The following is a 21338-nucleotide window of genomic DNA, read 5'->3' as shown; positions in this document are numbered from 1 at the left end:
TCAGCGTTCAACCAGTTCAAGAGCAAATTCAGCTGTAGATGTATATTAACCAGAATATGAGGCTTCGGTTTGACAGCTTTATTTCAGCAAAGGCAAATATTTTATATTCAGACATTTATTTTTAAATAAGTAGTTATTACTATAAAGTAAGGCACTTAAAAACTTTTTCACACTGGGTTATCTCGCATATCGTTACTCCACGTCTGTTGGATCCCACGTCACACGCCTGTCTTCATGCAGACTCCCCAAAGTGGCCATGTCCAACTCCTCCAGCTGGAACCCAAACACCTACGTACAGGTAGAGGAGGAGGAAGAGGGTGAAATGAAGAAAGGAATTCAATTCAGTCTATCCTTTAGAGGTCCAATTGATCAGAAATGTAGTTTGAAATATTCAATTAAACTTATCCAAACTGAAAATGTCAACCGAATGTGAAGATATAGGAGTTTTGATATTATATCAAAGTGTACTGTGTTGCAGAGATGTCTACTGATGTTAGCATGCTTGTCCTGGTCTTTTTCTCCGACACTCCTGTCCGGGCCACTAGCTGCACGTCTGAGTCTAACGCGTGTCTTTTTAATGTGTTGTCTGTCTTCATGCATGCTTGATTTGTACAGAAGCCCTAAAGGGCCATGCATTCATACATTTTATTTCCTCTCTTTTCCCATGATAACTAGTTAATTTCAATTGTTTTCTCGAGATCTTGAGTTATTATCTCGAAATAACAACTGCGGTTTTCCTGAGATAACGGGATAATTTTCTCAAGATAACGAAACTTTGTTTTCCCGAGATAACGATATAATTAATTGGAGATCTTGAGAAAACAAAACAATAGTGTAGTATATTAAATCATCTAAATCTAAAAATTTAATCTAAAAAGACGGCTAGCAAGGCTTCAGCTATACGCAATCTAAATGAGCCTGATGTCGTCGTTAACTACATAGCTGACCAGCTACGAGGTCCGGGGCGTCTCCATAATCTCAGGCCTATCGTATCACAGTCATTATCTCGAGATCTCAAGTTAATTATATTGTTATCTCGGGAAAACAAAGTTTCGTTATCTTGAGATCTCGAGAAGATTATCCCGTTACCTCGGGAAAACGGCAGTTGTTATTTCGAGATAATAACTCAAGATCTCGAGAAAACAAATGAAATTAACTCGTTAAAATGGAGGAAATAAAATGTATGAATGCATGGCCTTTTAGGGCTTCCGTAGATTTGTCCATCACAACATAATGAATCTTTCTCAACCTCTCAATTTTCATCAGTTTTTGTGAAGCTTAATGCGCAATCATCCAAAAGACTGTCCAAAGCAATTCCAACTCACTTCACAGTTTTCTTTTATCCTCTTTTCATTGGTGGATTTTGGTATCGTGACAACTCCATTCTGAGGAAAAGAAGGAAAACCATAGCATTAATTATATAAATTGAGATATGTGTGTCAGGCTAACTCAACTTAGGGCAATGTCTGATCAATGAACCAACCTGAATGCTCCAGCGGATGCAGATCTGAGCTGGTGTGCGTCTGTACTTTTCTGCTATCTGGAGAACAGTTGGGTTGCTGAAGACCTGACCCTTGGCCAGAGGACTGTACCCTTCAACCACGATTCCCTCCTTCTGACAGTACTCCTTCAGCTTACTGGGCTGCTGGAAAGGATGGTACTCCATCTGATGAGAACATTTTTAAGATGCATCATAGACAAGTTTATGGGGCAAGTTAGTACTCAAACAGCAGACTAATATAAGTTTATGGACGAAAGCTACTTAGAAATACTTCCATAAGTGTGGATATGGGGATGCAGGAGGGATCGCACCCTCACCCCCACAACTACAGTCTTTTTTTATTATCATATCTGAAACAAATATATCATTCCCCAAATCTGCCCTGAATTCCCCTAAGAACCAAAAAAAAACCCAAAAAAAACTAAACCCTACCTGGTTCACATGTGGCACAACCCTGCAGTCCTCCTTTAACTGCTCCAGGTGGTGGACCAGAAAGTTGCTCACTCCAATAGCACGGCACACCCCTTCAGTGACAGAGATACTTATGCTGTATGAAATATCGACTATGCATAATGTACATATTTTTGTGTATTTTGCCACGGCCTGGATTGCTGCCGAACAAAGTTTTGTTGTATTTCAAAAATGCAATGACAAGGTATCTATCTATGTTCTGTACCTTCTTCGTAAAGTTCCTCCAAAGCTCTCCAGGTCTCAGCTCTCACCTCCCTGTTGGAGCAGCCTGGTTGCATTGACCCCGGCCAGTGCATCAGGTACAGATCTGAAAAAAAGGGGGCAGGTGATGAGTTGAGATACTGCCAAAGATGCACAGAACAAGCATTATTAGACAGAGCAAAGCAACAACAAAGACAACTGTAGTTTCATACCAAAATATTCAACCCCCATCTTTGAGCGGGAGTCAGCACAGGCCTTCTTTGTAGCTTTGTACCCGTAGTCCATTGGCCAGAGTTTGTCAGTGATCCATAGATCCCTTCGAGGTATTCCACTTTCTCTGAGAGCTTGACCCAGTTTCTCCTCACAGCCATAGCGCTTTGCTGTGTCAATGTGGCGCACACCACACTCAGTAAGAGCGTACAACATGGCATCATGAGAGTATCCGCCGAAATGTGATGTGCCTGTTAAAGAGAGGAGATATCAGACAAATCACAGGCTGTCTGAATTCAAAGGTCTTTTGTGGTCATTGTTGTTTTTGGTATATTCAGAAACAACAGCGCCAAGGCCCTTCACGAACACAAATCTACAGTATGTTCATTGCTGAGAGAGAAAAAACTGTCTGTCTGAAAAATAAACAGAAAGAGAAATTCAGAATTGACTTTCTAAGTCTGAATGTTACAATTCATTCATTAACAAGACAAATCATCTGATGTGAACACAAACAAATGTGTAAAAAATAATGGTAATAATAGGCAAAGCACCATACAATATGTTTAGTTTTATAATTTGCATTATTGTCATGATACATATCCAGGATTTACCAAAATAAAACGTACCTAATCCAAATATTGGCATCTGCAGTCCATTGGAAAGTCGGACTGTGGGACAATGCAGCACTGACGTGTCAGTCATGTTCACCTGAGCAGTGCTGGGCAACCTGTGATGAAAATAAGAGTCATGATTAGTTTTTACTGACTTCTTGATCTGCTAACTTTAACGAACACCTGGATCCTATCCTGCTATTACACATCTGCAATAACAAAGACTACCCACATCCTTCCACAGCACTTTTTGTTCATAATTTACACCCGTTGCAAACACCGAACCACCACAAACGACACGTACCTGAACTTTGATGTGACAAATGTGGAAGTTCAAGTCTAAGCTCATTATGAAGTAGTTGTGTGTGTTTAAGGGTTGGGGTGTTGTGTGTTTTAGGGTTGGGGTGTGTGTTTTTCAAAGCGAACACATTAGCGTCTCTGGGGTGAGAGGAGATGTGCCTCCGAGAGGAAAACCAAATGACACGACAGGCAGGCCTGTGGGTAATCCGTTGGTTCAGCCCACAAAGATGGCGTCTGTTTTTAAAGCGCTCAAGTGAGTGAAGACTGGTGTACGACACCGTTACGTAGAAAACGCAAACTTGAAGACTCGAGTAAATCGCATTTTATTATTATTTTTCAAATAATTGAAGGCTTTAAGCAGAGCCGTTCATTTTTATTTTATTTTATTTTAGCAGTGGCCGCCACTCATACTACGTTTCTGCTAATGTTAGCTTGTAAGCTCTTAGCTTTTAAGGTCTCTGGTCAAAGTCAGTTAACATGGCGACCATGTAAAGCGGGCTGCCTGAAGTGCAAACAAAATGAGGTGAGTGTTGAGTTACGGAAAGAAATAAACCATCACTTCTACTGCTCTCAGTACAAACAAACACCTCCTCCGTGCGGCGGTTCAACTCAACGCATTTCGTCACGTAGGAAGTAATACAGGAGTTGAGCATAAAGTCGTGTTTTCATACAGCAAGAAAGTTTTGCTGTCGGCTAATATTTGCTGTCATATGTTTACAAAGCATAGCTAATGAGCTAGCTAGGGATTCTGGAGCTTCGAGTCAAACTATTGTAGGACTCACTTTGTTAATAAAATGAATCTACTGATGTTTACCTTCTATAATCAACAAGTCTTTAAACGTTGCTGGTTAAACTGTTAATGTGCACCAGGATTATCTTTTAGACACTTCCTGGCAGAACCAGTGTGTTCAGAAAGCTTCACCTGGACATGAATGAATGCAGTGAAAGAGTCTCTACAAAAATAACATATGATAGATATATAGATATGGTCTTTTAATATACCCAGCGGCGTCTCTTTCTCAGTTTCACCCAGTGTTTGCAGCAGGAGGACGGTTAGCTCCCCTCCCAGCACCTCGGCCTGGGCTGGAGGATGACTTAGGGACCATCAATAAATTACACTATTGTTTGTTTTGATTTACACTAAAACAATGTTTCTTCATGCTGACGTGATGATATTAGTGAAAATTATTATTAAAAAAAAATTATACTAAACTGATTTTATGTAGCACTTATTTTGATTGCTAATGTGTTATGTATTTGTTTCGCAAAAATATTTTTATATGACAATGGCTTTATTTTTCAATAGCTTCTATGTCATGTGACCCAGTGACTCAAAACCAATGCCGAATTGTATTACTAAATGGGACAAATAAGACACACCTCTTTTAATCGAATTTTACTGCTTCTATTATTTTATATGAATATTTATTATGAAAATTCAGCATTTCTTTTCAGTAGCTTCCATGTCATGTGCCCCAGTGACTCAAAACCAATACCGAATTGTATCACTACACAGGCCACATAGGTCACACCTCTTTTTATTAGATTAGATATTGATATATTGCCCAGCCCTATTTTCATCTAGCCTCACCAGAGTCTATTGTAAAAGCTAATGTTCAAAAACAAAATTACATTGTAATAGGATGTCCTGCGCCTTCTGTGACACAGGGTCCCCCGTTGCTGCATGGGGCTCAGACGAATCTATTTGGTTTGGCCAATCCTGCTGCTTCTCCTGGTGGGTGCAGCCTTGACAGCTCTGCTGCCCCCCGCTGAGGACCAAGGAGGTCGTGGCGTCCTGGGAGTGCTTCGCCGGGCCACGTCACAACAGGACAATCCTGCACAGGGCCTCCACGGTGACAGCACAGAGGAGGAGCAGAAATTTACCATCATCATTCAAACTTACAACCGCACAGACGTTTTGCTCAAACTCCTGAACCACTACCAGGCAGTGCCTCATCTTCAGCGGATTATCATCGTCTGGAACAACGTGGGGGAGCAGACACCCCTGAAGTTATGGAACTCTTTGGGGCCTCATCCCGTCCCTGTGGTCTTCAAGGAGCAGACCAGCAACCGAATGCGCAACAGACTACAACCATTCCCTGAGATTGATACTGATGGTCAGTTTGTCAATAACTTTCATATTGTTTGTGTCTGTGTCAACATCTTTATTTAGTGTCTTTTTACTTATTTTTGCTCTGATCCTTAGCTGTGCTGATGCTGGATGACGACACCCTCGTCAGTGTTCCTGACCTCAGTTTTGCCTTCTCTGTCTGGAAGGTAGTACGTTCAATGAAAAATACAGTTGAGAGTGGTAACCGTAACATTTAACTGCAACATACACAATGTTACTGACCGAAGTCGTTCGATCTTTGGTTCCACAGCAATTTCCAGACCAGATTGTTGGGTTTGTCCCAAGGAAACATGTCTCAACACCAGGAGGGGTGTACAGTTACGGCAGCTTTGAACTACAGGACCCAGAAACATCTGGAGGTGACAAGTAAGTTGTGCCTCTCTTTGAAAGCTTCACATATACTGCATGTTTTTGGTGTACTGACATCCTGATCCACTTGCTGCAGATACTCCATGGTGTTAATTGGTGCTGCCTTCTTCCACCGCCGCTACCTGCAGCTCTTCCAGGACCAACCTCAAACAGTGCACTCGCTGGTGGACGAAACACAGAATTGTGACGACATTGCCACGAATTTTGCTGTAGCGCTGTATTTGAGGAAACACTCCACAGGCAGCATTAAGAAACCGTCTGGGGTCTTTGTCAAACCCGTGGACCTCCGCAACCTGGAAAAGGATGCCAGCAGTGGGTATCAGGGTATGTGGCATCGCCCAGAACACCTCCTTCAGAGATCCTACTGTCTGAACAGGCTGACACAGATCTATGGCTTCATGCCACTCTGCTTCTCCAACCTGATGGTCTCCCAGTTTGGCTTCCCCAGCTATGCCAACCACAAGAGTCGAGGCTGACGACCCGTCGCATTGCTGACCGTTTTGGATTGAAAGAAGACAGGCTCAAGTATCAGTCTGGTAAGTGTGTTTGTGAGAATTGGTTGTTCACCTGCTGTTCAGCTGAAACTCTCATGATCATTTGATCTGTCACTGGAAACCATCATTTACTTATTTATTTACAATTTTGTTCAAAAACATGCAAACCTGGCATTTGATTTTTAGATGCTATCAGAAATATTAGTAAACATGACCAGTAAAGACATGGCTGCACAATAAGAATCTTTGTTTACCTGCTCGGTGTTGTGCTTTTTTTTATTTCAGGATACGGAGCATTTTCACTGTGGCATCAGAAGGTCTGTCGTGGACTTTCATCCTTTAGACAACAGCGAGGACTCTTAAAGGATTTTCTACACATGGTCCAGACTGAATTGTCCATATTTATTAACGTTATCAGTATATTGTTGCCAAAGATGCCTTCCCCTCGGCATGTACAGCTCTCTGTGAATTGAAGTGCAGTTACTTTATAGCCAGCAGGTGTCAGTTTTGGGTCTACTTTGACAGTTTGCCTGGTTTGTAAACATGAATTACAACAGCTGATGCTGTCTCATGTTCTTTTTACTACATTTAGTATTGTTTATGGAATGTGTCAATTGGTGAGCTTGTGTACAGTCCCTACACATTTTTAATAAATGATTTTTTAATGAAGAATACCCACCAAAGTGTGAATCAGAATAAAACAGAATCAATATTGAAGTATTATGTCCATTTTTGTCTGATCTTTACCTTTATGTAAAGTAATATGCATGCGTGGACAATCTTTTTTTTTTTTTTAATGTTTGAATAAATGTCAGGTTTGTTGGACTGTATCATGTGATTCAGTTAAATAAAGCACTTTTTTTACAAAACACAATTTGTGGATGAATTCATTGTATTCAGTCACTTTTCCTTTAAGAGTTAAAGGAAAAGTTTACCAAAAAAGTCAAATTCAGTCATTTTATACTCAACGCCATGATGATTGAAAATCAGGTTAAGTGTCCCAGTCCACAAAACATTAGTGGAGCCTCACAGCAAAATGGTGTTGCAGCATTCTCCTGAGGAGCTGAAGTAGATGGGGACTTGTTTTAAAATGTAGAGAAAATAAACAAATAATAAAATGGCTCCGTTTCCTGGCTTCCTGTCTCAAATATTGTCAAGCCAGTAAGGACCAAGATCCCTCTGCAGTATCTATGGCACCTTATGAAAGGCGCTCCCACTCGTCAGAAATGAAGAGATATATTCTTACGTGAATATGGACTGATCCCCTTTTATTAAATAATTGTGAAATTGATTGTTGCAATACTTTTTTTTAATAGCAACATAAGACCAGCCCACAGGACTGTATATTACACTGAGTTCAGCAAATTATTTACTCATTGAATTGTATCAGCATTAAAACATACGGGAGGTTTATCGCTGCCACCACAGAAAAAGAAAATAGATCAGTACGTCATAACATAAAGAATGGACAAGTCACTAGTTGTTATCACCTGAAATGTTTCACGTAATGTAATATAAAATGTTTAATGTTATAACTACAATAATATATGTTCATGTTAAAACTTGAAACTTTTATCATGATAAATAGTAAATTATTATATGTTATTTGCTATAATGCGATAAGATGGTGTGTCGTAATAACGTGAAAATATCTTGTTATCTTGTAATAACTGAACTTTTCACGCTACATGATACCGAACACTTTTTCTTTTTCTGGCGTGGCAGTTATACACGGCTGTAAAAAAACAGACCAGCTTATGCTCAATACTAACCTTGATTGAAAAACTATATTTTCTTAATAAACAATAACATACGACTCCTTATTGGTGTAAAAAAGTGTCCTTGCATATTCTGAGGTAACTCTGGTGTCCAGTTCTTACAAAGAGGATCCGAGAGACCTTGCAGAGTCTCACTGTGGTCCAGGTCCACTGCTGCCACCACCACCACCGACACCAGGCCCACCTCCTGGCCTGGATCCACTGCCACCTGGAGAACGCATGTCATGCCACAGCTTCACAAGAGGTTCCCTCTTCCTCCAGATCAGTTTGTGGCCATATGCTACATACCATCTGTGGGACGAGATGCATAGAGAAGGTTAAATGAGTGCAGGACAGCAAGCCACCAAACCACGTTTAAGCTCATTAACATGCTATTTAAAGATTTATACCGCTGTAAGCGATATATAATGCTGAACTACATTTTTAAGTCTAAAGACATCCAATAACACATAATTATGAGTGTATTCATCAGCTGTTAACACATGAACTATACTGAACTGCTACTTTTACTTTTTCACTTCAGTTCTTACAATGTGAACCGAACCCCAAATGTTTTTCTCCCAACTACATCTCATGTACCATAATGATAAAAGTGAGGCTTTAAGAGACACTATGTAGCTTTAGAGAAACAATTCAAACTCAAAACTTGTACACTTACAATATCAATTAGGTAAAATACAAACTCAGAAATATTCTTTTTTTACATAACTGAATAAACAAGCTGTTCTCAGAGGAAAATAAGGTCCCCAGAACACTGTTGGAAGCTAGAAAGGTGGCAGGGTCCGCCAAATATAAACAAAGTAAAACAGTATGAAATTGTGTCATCCTTTAAGGTCAGTTTGTTTATTCAGTCATGAAAATGATAGGTTTGTTTAATCTGTCATTAAAAAAAACAGTCAATGATGTTCTTTCTCTTCCGATTAAAATTTCTTCCCCAAAACTACATAATTTATACTTTATATTCAGTTTTTGAATCTTTTTTTCTCTCTTACAAAAACAATAATCGCATATTCTTTTCAGCGCTGGAGAAACATTGGACACTCACACTCCAAAGAGGGCTCCGCCAAGGTGAGCTGCGTGATCAAACAGCCGCCATCCCAGAATAAGCCCTGCTGCATCTATGGCGATGAGCGCTTTCAGAGCCTAAAGATAGACCAGTGACAGGAACCTGAAGTTACACGCAATGTAAATCGCACTAGATCAACGACAACTATCCGCCTATCATGCATTCAGACATGCATACTTACACATTCACTCACACACACTGGACTTTGTCCGTTTCGTTCATGCACAGATTTACACCTCTTGCCTGCAGCGAAAACACAACATGTGAATGTCAACAACATCCTCTTCATCGAGTGAATTACCAAACTATTTAAATTCACATTACACATCAGAGGTGTGTACATAACAAGAAAACTTTTTTTTTTTAAACACGCATGGTGCACACCCAAGACCAGGAGTGCAAACACAAACATGCACACAAATACAAACCTCATGTACACACACACTTACATTCCCTGCTGTGAATGTGATCACGGGGAGGAAGATTATGCCCAGTTTGGCCTCCGGCACCTTTGTACAGACTGCGGCCAGTACTGCCATGACGGCACCCGACTGTGGATCAAATTAAAGACGGGTCAAAAGATTAAGATTATTGTACTTCTTTTGTGTTAAACTGTATGAAGTATGAAGCAAATATCTCACCGCTCCTAATGATGGATAGAGACGTCCAGTGGCTGTTTTACACATGTAGCTAACCATAGTGGAAATGACACCTGAAGAAACACAAAATACATAAAAAAGGTTGACTTGTTTTTATTGCCAAAACGTTACGTATTATATCTTTAAAAGGGGTTCTGGTTTGATAGGTTCAAAGCAGTTGCAAGAGTTTACTTATATTCAATTTAATGTTATCACACTCCAGTCCTATTCTTTATTTTACTCACCGGCAGACATGTAGACTGCAAGAAACTGCTCCTTCCCTAAGAGAGAGACAATTCCTGAAGAGAATGTCCACAGGACATACATGTTGGCCACCATGTGGATAATGGAGTAGTGGCTGAAGGACGACAGGACCATGGGAAGGTACCGGGTTTCTGATGAGGGAGTGAAAAATGGACTGAAAATTAAACATGCCCTTGGATGCCACAAAAATTGTCCTCATTATCCTTGTGTAAGCACTTTGTATTATTTATTTAATTTTTTTTAAAAATGGGAAGAACAGGCATACTCACTGGAGGCTGGGTTAGATGTGAAGTACTTAATCATGCTCCTTTGCATTGCAGGGATCCGCCAGCAACACAGGACTACAGCATTTACCGCAATGATACCTGGAAAACGGTAAAAAGGAAAGCTCCTTACTATTTAGAAATGTGAGACAATATCAAACATGAACAGAAGAACAACATGAGTCTGCAACATAACTTACCAGTGACTGTCCTCTGTCCTTCTGTGAGGCTGCTCCAGAAGTCATCCGCCATGGACATCACGAGTATGAGCTGTCGTTGGAAGCCTGACAGCTGGTTCCACCAGTCGTGCCAGTACGCCATGTCCTGGGACCCCTAGTGATGAGTGGACGGCTGTAAGCAGCTTATTTCTCACATTGGTTGACAGTTTGTTTCATTAAAACCTCACCTGTGACATTTTTTCTTCCTCCTCTTCATCTTTTGCAGACTGAACTCTCGACTTCAGGGTCTCATATTGCAGAATGGCCGCGGCACCAAAGGAGGAGCCTGTAAACTGACATGGAGTCAGACCACAAACAACGGCATCATACTGTCCCAAACCTCATAACTGCATGCATCTATTTTCTCTTATTCCAGCAGAGAAATGGGAGGACCTACCCCTACTGTGAACATCAGCGGTTTGAAGAGTGTCGGTCTGGGGGCTTTGGGAGGAGGCGGGGGACCTGGTGTGCCAGCCTCAGAGGGTGATGGGTTTGTTTCTTGGGTGACATTTCCTTTCTTTGTATCCGACCTTTTGGCTTCCCGACGGAAACCGCACCTCTGTTGGTTGCAAGGGTCTAGTCTGCCGAAAAAGACATGTTGACACAGGAGGAAATATTAAAACCTAATTTATAGATAAACAGCTTTGGTTTGGTTCTGACCCATACTCGATTTTTGGGGGCCGATACCTATACCGATATAAGGAGGTAAAAAAATTCTGATATCGACATATCGGCCAATACACACACATTTTGTGCAGTGATCTCTCAAATGTGGTTTTCAAACACTAAGATATGTAATGGGGGCAGGACATTTTACAGTCACGTCTAAAACCACATTGTGCACTTGAATGGTAAGCGTCACTGGGAATTTAAAGGCACAATACGTAAAAAAAAATGGCCACCTGTACTCAAGACCAATAGGGGTTAGAGTAACTGCTGCTAACTTGGTAGTTAGCACAGTTAGCAGTGCAGTTAGCCGGCCAGACTGGCAGCTTGAAGTACAGGGGGTGTGTTGGTGTTAACACAACTAGCACAGGAGCTGTAGCTTTGGCAGAGAAAGTGATACGAAGTAGGAAAAGCTGTATATTAATGAAACTGCTGGAGTAGCTTCGCTCGTCAATAACCTTAGTTAGCAGATAGTTAGCTAACACGCACGGTGCTGCTGGTCTGGCAGTTTGCTACTGTAAACAAATGAAACACACAGCCGCGAGTCTCTACAATGACAGTTAGGTAACCACACACTGCTGCTCGACACACATACACGCACACAGACACACACACTAGGTTACTGCTCATTTTCTTATTTACTCTCGTTGCTCTAATTTGCTCACCTGGAGCGTTTTGAGGTAGTGTTGGTGGATCTGATGAACTCTGTTTTGGCCCATTTCATTACACATCCTCTCCACGCCATGTTTGTGATGACCTCCTGCCTGAAGCCCGTCCCCCTGCCACACTGGAGCTGCTGCTGCTGCGTTCACTGACGCTTCTCAAAGCTCTGACTTTTCACTTTCCACTCAAGAGCTCTTGGTGTGACGGTTGGTTTGTTATACCGCTTTTCCACCAATATTAGCGGGTCTACACGGGTTTTTTTAAACGCGGGTCAACCCTCTTAAAATCGCCGATTGATCCCATTCCCACTTCCCGCAGGCAGGGCAGGCCATAGACATATTTATGTATGTCTATGGTACAGCCCCGTCTGTCATTTTTATCTGAAGCGTCACGTTGCACGTCACTGACGTCACATTTTACGTCACGGATGCGCCGGGCACAGTTGTAACAGAAGAGAAAACAACAGTTGTTTATTTGTTCACTCCTCAGCCCTCCCTTACCCATTAAACATTCATATTTACATATTTTTTGAACTTGTTTGTAATTTTACAAAAATACTTGACAGGTCGGCCTAACAGACAGGTGACAAATTAATGGAAAAACCTGAATGAACGAGTAAAGAAATACAATAAATGCAAATACCATCATGCAGGACACTAGGCTTTATTGAATGGCTTGATGAGAATAAAAATGATGTGTATGAATTGAACACGTATGGGAGAATAGACAGGGTTCTTAGGTCTGGGGTGGCTTTTTCTTTAAATTGTCACTTATCTTTATGCAGTCTGTTGGAGGTCATTGTTGCTTTTTAGATATACTGTATTTAAAAATACTATTATTCACATTTAAAGTTCATGTAAGGCTAAAGAACAGTAAATAGCATGCGACTGCAATAACATAACCAAATATCCATGTATTGCGAATAGTGCAGACACACTGTAGGCTACATACATACACTACTGTACATATATATACTTTATTTAATCAGGAAGTTTCATTGAGATCACAAGTAAGTAAGCTCAGACTAAAACAAAATGATAATAAAAATGGAGGTGGAAGCAGTAATGACAAAATCATACATAACATAAACCACCTAAATAACTTGCCAACATACTCTAATAATATTATCCCCCACACACCCTTGTAGTATTCCTAAATATGTACACAAGGTTAACAGTTAAAATGTAATCCATATATACATATTGGATATTATTTTCCATGTCCTACTGGAAGCTACTGGAAACCAATGACTCAATTTCCTTCTGCACTTCAGTGTGGAGTTGATTCTCACTCTGAAATAATAGTCAGGGGACCTTGAATGCAGCAGAGAGTGTAGTATGCCTCTAGGCTCGACAACAGGGTGGCACTTCACCTCCCTCTAGTGGTGCATTCACAGACCTGTCAGATGTGGGAGGTCTAGCCAGTGAAGTCAGAGTGGTGGAAGTAACTCAGCAGGCATTTACTAAAAGTAATGACTCTGTCAGTTTTGTACTTATATTGTGCTTTTTACTCCACTACATTTATTCAACAGCATGTGACTAACCCTAACCCCGCCTGTGCTTTTCCTGGAATGACACATCAAAATGTCGGCTGTGAAAAAGGTTATATATTCAAGCGTGTAGAGCAGTTAAAATTACACATTCATGAATTTGTAATGATAACTACATTTTGCTTTTATGCCCTTTTTCCTTATCTTTTGCAGGACCTTTACTTACGAGAAAGTAGTTGTATTGCTACTTTTTACTTCAGTAAAAGATCCAAATACTCCTCCTATGTTCCTCTGAATGTCAAAATATGACTAAAATCACAATAAATCACTCCCTTTCTTCTTGTTATTCTTATTAAAACATTTGGCATACTGAACTTTGTTTTCATTAAAACCACAGAGAGAAAATAGTGGCAGCCTTGGACAGCAGCAGAACAGTATTGATGACACTAGGTGTTGCTATTGGCATCTGGACAAGTTCCACAAACTTCTCATAAGCCCGAGTCCAGAAATAGGTGAAGAAGGTAGAATTTACAGGGAGAAGGCTGCACTGCAGTGTCCGCAGAGTAACTGGGGCTCTCCTCCAATGCAATGTCTGCGCTTGACTCGCCGGGTTACTTTAGACAATACTGCACAGAAAAATGCTGTAATAGAGCGAGGAAAGAAATGAGAGAAGTTTAGGGGTAAGGCAGGCAATTAATCTTAACTGAGACAGGCAATGCATCCCGTGGGGACATTATAATACGATCTCACACTTCTGCGGGGAAATTATATAGTTTTACAGAAAAGTGGGGGTGCAGAGGTTTCAGGGCTCAGATACAGTGTGCAAAGTAAGGAGAGCAATATGCCTTTGCCACTGTATGGACCCAAGGACACACTGCCAAGTTAGATGATATCCTATGGGTGCAGGTCTGGGGCAGGGGAGGACAGGGAGATGTGGGAGAGGAGGGGAGGGATGAAGAGAGCAGTGAGGGGAAGGGAGGGATGACAGGGCGGATTGAGGTGGGGGAACGGAGGAGAGTAGACGAAATAAGGGTGAGAATCATAAATATTTAAGCGTCCACGGAAGTTAACTTAGGGAAAAATCTGTTTGGGATTTTGGCAAAGAAACGGCCGTACAATGCTGCAGCCTCGAGCACAACCCTCACACCAACACACATTCATCCCTCCCTGAATCTGTAGAGGACTATAGGTTCCTTTCTGATCAATGCAGTGCATTTTCCCCCCAGCAGAGGTGTCCTCTTTCAGGTCCTCTCATCGATTTGCTGTGAACCGACGCCAGCCCAGAATTCAGCCTGTGTCGGCAACAGGGCAGCAAGGCCTCGGTCATGTGACAGGAAGTGTCAAGTCTGAAACCAGAACAACTTGTCATTCGTGTAGGACACTCATTCGTCTTACTGCGAATATGTCCGGATAGAGTGAAAAATAAAAGCAACTCTTGACGTATGGCTCCCGTATTGTAGTGCTCATATTTTTTTGGATCGACAGACGTGGTGCTGAACGTCATTTGGCCTTGAGGCTTCTATTTCAGGCCAGAGACTTGAAGCATCTAATACCAGCAGCACGGTCTTTTTATACCACCAGAGGAAACTCTAGCTGTTATCATAGCGTCCCATCAGAGTGCTGACGAGGAGCTTTCTAAGACACGGATCAATGAGCCAGTTAGATAATACCACACTGTCACTTGTTTTCTGTTTTTTTTTATTTTTTCCTGCATAGATTTTGAGTCTCAGTGGTCAGAGTGTGATTGTGGTGTTCTTTAAAGGAGACGCTCGCCCAAAAAACGCAGTCATTAACTTCTCACCCTCATGCCGGTGGAAAGTCGAGTGAAGTTTTGCGCATTTCTGGAGCTTCACAGCAAAATAGCATTCTCCTAAACAGCTGAAGTCGATGGGGGCTGGAAAATAATTCAAAATGGCTCCATACAGCTTAATTGGCATATACCAAGTCTCGAGAAGCCCCAAGATCAAGATAATTGATTTGAAAAGACGCCAAATATAACCTCAGTGTGGAGGTCAAGGTTGTGTAACAGCTTCAGATGGGTTCTGCGCTAATGCTATTAGCTTAGCAGCTAAAGTAAAGATTCTGGCTATAAATAAAATTCAAAAATGTATTTTCAAATCAATTTGGGATCTTATTGCTTCCAGAGACTTGGATTAAGTTGTTAGAGTTGCATGGAGCCTTTCTATATTTTCATTTTTCAGTTCTTTTTAATGTTTTAAAACAAGTCCCCATCTACTTCAGCTGTTTAGGGGAATCCTGCAACGCCGTTTTGCTGTGAAGCTCCAGACATGATCAGTATGAGGGTGATAAGAGAGTGACTGAAATTTATTTCCTTTCAGAAGCAGCCCGGAGCTGATTTACAACATTTAACGCCATGAGATTTTAAAAATTTAATTCCACCATTTCTATTAAAAAATAGCATTTTAAAAAAGGGTGATTATGTAAAGCTTTGTTTGTTTTGTTAATTTTGAGTAAAAATGAGAGAGGCACTTGAATGAATATGAGAGCGGCACACTGTTATGCACACACTGTAACCTTGTGTACATATCTGCCCTGGCAGTTCACACTGACTTGATTACACAACAACTTGCTCCAGAGCTTTTTGCACCAACCTATTACAGCGGCACAGCCAGCTCATTCTGAATGCACACTGCTGTCTTTGTATTTATTGTACACAATGTTTTTTTTCATAATTCTACTGCAGTATAATCAAATAACAGGCACATTAAAGAGTCAGATGTTCAGGACACGACTATTGATCCGCGATTCGTTCATTAAATATGGATGTCTGTCAGCAAAATATCATCTGGCTTTGCTAACAGTAAAGCAACACGGTGGTCAGCAGGTGTGTGAGGACGGAGCTCATCTGACAGTGGAAATGATTTATTAGTAAGCAGAGTTGGTTTGAAATAATAAAGAATATATATATATAACAAGTGCATGTGCATAAAGTATGTGTTTAACTTGCTTCTTTGTCTCAAATTCTTAGAATAAAAGCTAGATTGATTGATTAGTTTTTATTATCATTTCTCTCATGATGTTGGGATTTAGTTTTATTGTTTCATGTTTTATTTTGTCCTCATGTGTCATGTTGTGTTATTTCTTGTCTTTGCCTTGTTTTCCCTGTCTTGTTATTGTCCTGTTTTGCTGTGTTTTGTTTTGTATTTTCCTGGTTCTTGGCTTTGCCTGTTTTCTTTTCATTAAAGTTTAATCTTGTTCCACTGTTTGCCTGCCTGGTGTCTGCATTTACATCCCTTTTTTTTGTTGCTACAATCATAACAATTTCTCTGGTAATTTTACAGAACATGTTTTAGTAAGGAGGTTTGTTGTTGACGTGAATCTCAAATGTTATAAGTAGTATTCTGGATGTGGCTCGTAGGAACTTTTGTTGTCTTGCAAGGACTGGTTTATAGTCTGCATGGCACAATATTAAGAAATTCATTCATTCATTCAATACACAGGCTATATCTGCATGCAAAGATTTTCTTGTATGACCAAAACTACAGCCACCAGATCTTTTAAATTGAACAGTGATATCAACTCACCAACAGAACAAAACAGATGCTGGTTTGCAGAAAAATGAAAATCTTGCCTGGTTGCTGAAGTGTTTCAGTAAACAGTAGAGAGGAAAAACAAGCTCCTACTGTACTCCTGCATCAAGACACAATGCTCACCCTGCAGCCACTCTCCCCTGCAACACACACACACACACACACACACACACACACACACACACACACACACACACACACACACACACACACACACACACACACACACACCTCCCTCAGTCTTTACCTGAGCCCTCAGTGCACCTTACTCAGAAACTCTTGCAAACACCAAGGGGGAAGGTACTGAAGGCTGCCTGAGAAGCTCTGCATCCATCCGGTGTCGCTGCCAGGAGGGGGTGTCCCAGAAGGAGCTCATTTTGCCCATCTATCTCTTGAAACAAACAATTTGCCTCCCTCAGCTCCTTCAGCTCCCTCAGCTCCCTCCTCAGCTCGGCTGTCCCATCTGAAGTAACGAGCGCGCATCCCTCCAGCCTCCGTCTGCAGCATCTCCAACTTCTGCGCCGCGAAGGGACATGGGTGATAAAAACGCCGGTAAGAAACTTCCACGTGCTTGTAAATGAATGAACTTATATGTGCTCGTTTTTATTTTGTTTTGTGTGTTTTTATTATTATTATTATTATTATTATTATTATTTGGACGTAGCGCTGCTCATGTGTGTGAATCCTTTGCGCACAGACGCAACACCAACAACCATAACTTTGTCATGTTATTGCATGCGGCGCCACACGCAGTGAAGCAGGGATGCATTTCGGGAAGTTGAGGATGAGGGATGCGGATGATGCTGTGGCTGTGGGCGCGTTAACCGGCCACAGACCAGCAGCACATGCTTCGGTGCTGCGGCGGGATGCTGCTGCTGTATCCCGGCTTCCTACCTCTCACTACTCCCCCTCCCTCTTCCCCGAAGCACTTAAGATGTATCAACTCTTTTAGTCCAAAATGTGCTGAATTGCATTTGAAATACAACTTGTGCAGATATTAGGCTTGCATTACATTGTTTTCTCCCCCCCTGTGTTGCGCATGGTAAACGGCTTTATTGTCCCTGCCGGAGCTTTCCTTCACTCTCCCGGTGCTGTCAGCTGATTTAGACAAAAAACTGCTGGCTCTCCACTTTCTCTCTCTCTCTCTCTCTGGGTGAGATGAATGTGCTGCTATTCCCTGTGCAGCGGCGGCAGTGTGGCCTCAACCATCAGCATGCGTGTTGTTGACAAAGCTTTTCAACTCTGCCAGCAATGGGCTATATAGGAGCTGCTATTAAGAGCCTGCAGCATACACTAGATGCTGCTTAGTGGTTACACACACAGTTTGAACTGTGTAACTCACTCTGAAACACCATGTGTCTTGTTGTGGGTGTGTTGTTTTGCAGGGTAATTTAAGGATGCATCCCTTAAAGCACAAAAAAAAAAAAAGACACAAGCTCATCCCCCTTCTTCAGATATATATAGGGATAGGGACAGGGTGCCCTTGCTTAAGTAGGGTAACCTTCTCGCTTATGGTCACCCTGATCTGTAAAGTGAAATCCAGAAGTCATACTGTACATGTCAGGGGAGGCTCCTGTCTTGTGTGAACCTTTCACCTTTTCTTAAATCCACTTTGGTATCTGCAGATTTTACGGCCACATTCATTGATCCCACACAGGCAAAATGAAGTGTCCACTACCACAAATATGAAGTGCTTTATGCGTTACCGCAATGCATAAAGTCCTCCATAGCACATCGCACAGTCGCCTTAATCTCATCGGTCTCTGTGGGTTATTTCTTTCGTCAACACTTTTATGACGCATGTGCACTCAAACCGTGGAAACATTAAATATAACTCCCCAATAGCTATGACAATGCAAATCAGCTGAATCAGTTAGATTGGTCGTAAAATCAGTGAGTAATAGACAATAAAAGACAGTTCTAGCTCGATACAGTGTGTCAGTCTGACCTCACAGTATGAAGCATCTTTTAACAGTTTGTTTCTTTTTGTGTTTGTCTCTCTGGCTCTTGTATGATGGCAGTAAGGCTTATTTATTTACTTATTGATTTCATATTTGTTTTCTGATATATTCATGCTGTTTTAAGGTGCACCACTTGTGGTCTGCGTCTTATGTGTTAACTGATGGACTGTATTAAAGGTGTACTATGCAGGACTTGTGGGTTGCTGTTTGAAAACAAACCATTTAAAAATGGCTCCTCCTCAGCGGGTGTGCAGGTAAACTTGCAAAAATAGGTGATTGACTCGCTTGCCATTTCTAGTAGGTGGGTTTGTCTTTCTGTTTTTTTTTTTTTTTTTGGTATGTCACGTTCAATGTCACCAACGCACTGGAAAACGGAGGCCCGTAACAACATTACAGTGGTTACTTTTTCGTATCTTTAACATCAGATTTTCAAACTCAGTGCAGATGAAATGTTGCTTGAACGGAGTCGTGTGGAGGAACTTTTGTCGTTACATTTTTACTCGACCTTATTCGTCCTTAACTTCAACCCACGTCACATTGCGGTGTAATTTATCCGTCATTGCTGATTGGACATGGAGCCCGTGACTACTGCTACTCCTACTACTAGTCATTTGAAGTGAGAATGAACTCTGATTGTAACCTTTCCCACTGGAGACAAAAGCCAGATGTTAGTGGGTGTTTTGTCCAGTGTGGAAGAGGTATGACTGAGTCTGAGAGAGTAGCAGTGGTCGAGTGAATGAAGAGAAGGCGTGGCAAGAAGAAAGCAGTGACTCAGAGAAAGAAAATGACTTTGGAAAGGTCCCGCATTGCCGGCTTTTGTGTGAATTTAGCGAAGTGCACACGTCATCCTGTCCGCTGTTTGCCTCTCTGCTCTATATGTGTGTGAGTGTGTAGCCCCTCCCTCGGTCAAACAGACACACAGAATAACCGCTCATGACACAAACAGAGCAGAGCAGAGCAGAGAGACGAAACAGCGATTTAAGCTGGTCACTATGTTTTTATAGAGTCCCTGGCCAAAGATTGACACCCAGAAATGTCCCAAACACAGCAACATACTAAGGAAATACAGAGGGCAGGCTCTGTGCAGACACATACACCACTACACACTTATTAAGTGATGATTGAAAGGGATTAGTTTTGTATTAGTCTGTACATTTTTAGGGAAAATCCTGCATAGTATACCTTTAAATATATATATGTATTTTGATTCATTGGTTTTGGTTTTGGACTCTCAGTCTATAAACCCATTTTTTTCTTAATATCCCATGTTTTTTTTAGTAACTTGTAAAACCCTTTGAATTGCATTTTGATTTGTATAAATGTGCAATATAAATACATTCAGATTGATTGAGTGGGCTACATTTATGTCCTCTAGGATCACCTGTTCATGAGACTGGGCCCGTCAGGTTGCGTCTTTTAGCATTTGTACACCAAAATTAGCACATACATGCAGGTTTTTTAAATGTGGGTAAACAAATGGGCGATTGACTCCTTTAACATTGCCAGGAGATGAGTCTGATAGTCATGAGTGGAAGTAACTAACGAATGAGACAATCCTACTTCTCTCTGGAAGCAGTGACAATGTTATGGTGGCTACTATTTTTATACCTTTAAATTCAGTCTCTCAAAATGAACAGCAACTGAACGATGTTCGGTGTTGCATGAACAAAGACTGATGGAAAAGTTTTTACGCACCAACGTTCTTAACTTCAGGCTGATAAACACCCGTGACTGACTGCTGCAGAGTCATTTCACCTGGGAGGACAAAAGACAGATGTCAGTGGGTTTTTGGTAGTGATACTGTGGCAGCATGTCTTCATATTTGTCTGTTGTGACCTGTCTATGTTTCTTCTGTTATTAGTGACTCCACATGGGTCTAGTTTCCCCTCTGAGGATTCATGAAGTTTTCTAATGTGATCTAAATCAGGATTACCAACTGGCCTAGTGTATAAATGCTCTGGGACCCTAAAAACCCAGGATCACTGTGGCAATTAGTGTGTTATAATTTGATTAAATCTAATTTTGTTTGGGAATATGCTCAACTAAAGCACTGTATCAACTAACACAACAAAGGCCTTATAATGGGTCCTGCCCCACCTGACCTTAAGCTATTGTCTAGATAATAGCCCCTGTGTAAAAAGCTGGTTAAACTGTTATTGTGTTTACACGGTGCACATTATTACATTACTTCAAGCACAACCAAACCTGGGGTTGTGAAGTGTTAGAGGAATAGGAATACTGAACACAATGCACTGTGAGAGGGAGGAACGGGGTGTTAACTAAGGTCCCCCGGAGTCGGCCATGACAGTCCCCTCATGCTGTATACAAACCGTATGTCAAGATAGAGCAGGTTTCTGTCACTGTTTCTGTGTTCTGGTGGATTTGTCATGGCCCCGGTGACGTCCTTATTCACCCCTCCTTAAGAAGGCAGGAAAAGCTCTTTACAAACATGTACACACAGCCATTTAGTGCTACTGCTGATTCATTTTTCAC

The 21338-nt window shown here is 41.3% G+C and overlaps 3 protein-coding genes across 5 annotated transcripts; 1 reads left to right on the top strand and 2 right to left on the bottom strand.

Moving 5' to 3' along the window:
- Nucleotides 1-63: 63 nt before the first annotated feature.
- Nucleotides 64-4396, bottom strand: LOC311267225 (glyoxal reductase). Its single transcript, XM_084370157.1, has 8 exons — nucleotides 4297-4396; nucleotides 3010-3110; nucleotides 2386-2634; nucleotides 2178-2279; nucleotides 1934-2025; nucleotides 1484-1666; nucleotides 1326-1385; nucleotides 64-288 (listed from the first exon to the last, which is right to left on the bottom strand). The coding sequence occupies exons 2-8, from the start codon at nucleotides 3083-3085 to the stop codon at nucleotides 193-195; spliced, it is 858 nt and encodes a 285-aa protein (XP_084226283.1). The 5' UTR covers nucleotides 3086-3110; nucleotides 4297-4396; the 3' UTR covers nucleotides 64-192.
- extl2 (exostosin-like glycosyltransferase 2) lies at nucleotides 3277-7151 on the top strand. Its single transcript, XM_084370156.1, has 6 exons — nucleotides 3277-3817; nucleotides 4963-5411; nucleotides 5501-5571; nucleotides 5676-5791; nucleotides 5871-6330; nucleotides 6574-7151. Exons 1-5 carry the CDS (start codon nucleotides 3813-3815, stop codon nucleotides 6268-6270), a joined length of 1041 nt encoding a protein of 346 aa, XP_084226282.1. The 5' UTR covers nucleotides 3277-3812; the 3' UTR covers nucleotides 6271-6330; nucleotides 6574-7151.
- A 384-nt stretch (nucleotides 7152-7535) lies between these two features.
- Nucleotides 7536-11984, bottom strand: parla (presenilin associated, rhomboid-like a). 3 transcript variants are annotated; one of them, XM_084370153.1, is made up of 10 exons: nucleotides 11847-11984; nucleotides 10913-11096; nucleotides 10704-10808; nucleotides 10498-10630; nucleotides 10304-10399; nucleotides 10016-10165; nucleotides 9774-9844; nucleotides 9582-9683; nucleotides 9112-9209; nucleotides 7536-8357 (listed from the first exon to the last, which is right to left on the bottom strand). In XM_084370153.1, the coding sequence occupies exons 1-10, from the start codon at nucleotides 11924-11926 to the stop codon at nucleotides 8198-8200; spliced, it is 1179 nt and encodes a 392-aa protein (XP_084226279.1). In that variant the 5' UTR covers nucleotides 11927-11984; the 3' UTR covers nucleotides 7536-8197. The 3 variants fall into 3 exon arrangements, with proteins under 3 accessions (XP_084226279.1, XP_084226280.1, XP_084226281.1); XM_084370154.1 differs by lacking the exon at nucleotides 7536-8357 and adding an exon at nucleotides 9314-9375 and having other exon boundaries at nucleotides 9121-9209; XM_084370155.1 differs by lacking the exon at nucleotides 7536-8357 and adding an exon at nucleotides 9314-9375 and having other exon boundaries at nucleotides 9183-9234.
- Nucleotides 11985-21338: the final 9354 nt, after the last annotated feature.

This window comes from Pagrus pagrus (genome assembly GCF_965226575.1).
Source record: "Pagrus pagrus genome assembly, chromosome: 12".
NCBI classification, from domain to species: domain Eukaryota; kingdom Metazoa; phylum Chordata; class Actinopteri; order Spariformes; family Sparidae; genus Pagrus; species Pagrus pagrus.
This window is presented reverse-complemented; position numbering and strand designations above follow the sequence as displayed.

What these genes read in the sequence shown, in the direction of transcription:
- LOC311267225 (XM_084370157.1), bottom strand. Translation starts at nt 3,085, where the DNA reads ATGACTGACACGTCAGTGCTGCATTGTCCCACAGTCCGACTTTCCAAT. An exon ending in TTGTGCCACATGTGAACCAG is followed by an intron (nt 1,667 to 1,933) that starts GTAGGGTTTAGT and finishes TGTTCTCATCAG; the next exon opens with ATGGAGTACCATCCTTTCCA. An exon ending in GGATAAAAGAAAACTGTGAA is followed by an intron (nt 289 to 1,325) that starts GTGAGTTGGAAT and finishes ACCTGTACGTAG; the next exon opens with GTGTTTGGGTTCCAGCTGGA.
- extl2 (XM_084370156.1), top strand. An exon ending in CCCTGAGATTGATACTGATG is followed by an intron (nt 5,412 to 5,500) that starts GTCAGTTTGTCA and finishes TCTGATCCTTAG; the next exon opens with CTGTGCTGATGCTGGATGAC. An exon ending in GAAACATCTGGAGGTGACAA is followed by an intron (nt 5,792 to 5,870) that starts GTAAGTTGTGCC and finishes CACTTGCTGCAG; the next exon opens with ATACTCCATGGTGTTAATTG.
- parla (XM_084370153.1), bottom strand. Translation starts at nt 11,926, where the DNA reads ATGGCGTGGAGAGGATGTGTAATGAAATGGGCCAAAACAGAGTTCATC. An exon ending in ACTACCTCAAAACGCTCCAG is followed by an intron (nt 11,097 to 11,846) that starts GTGAGCAAATTA and finishes CTTTTTCGGCAG; the next exon opens with ACTAGACCCTTGCAACCAAC. An exon ending in GGCGGAGCCCTCTTTGGAGT is followed by an intron (nt 8,358 to 9,111) that starts GTGAGTGTCCAA and finishes CTCGTCCCACAG; the next exon opens with ATGGTATGTAGCATATGGCC.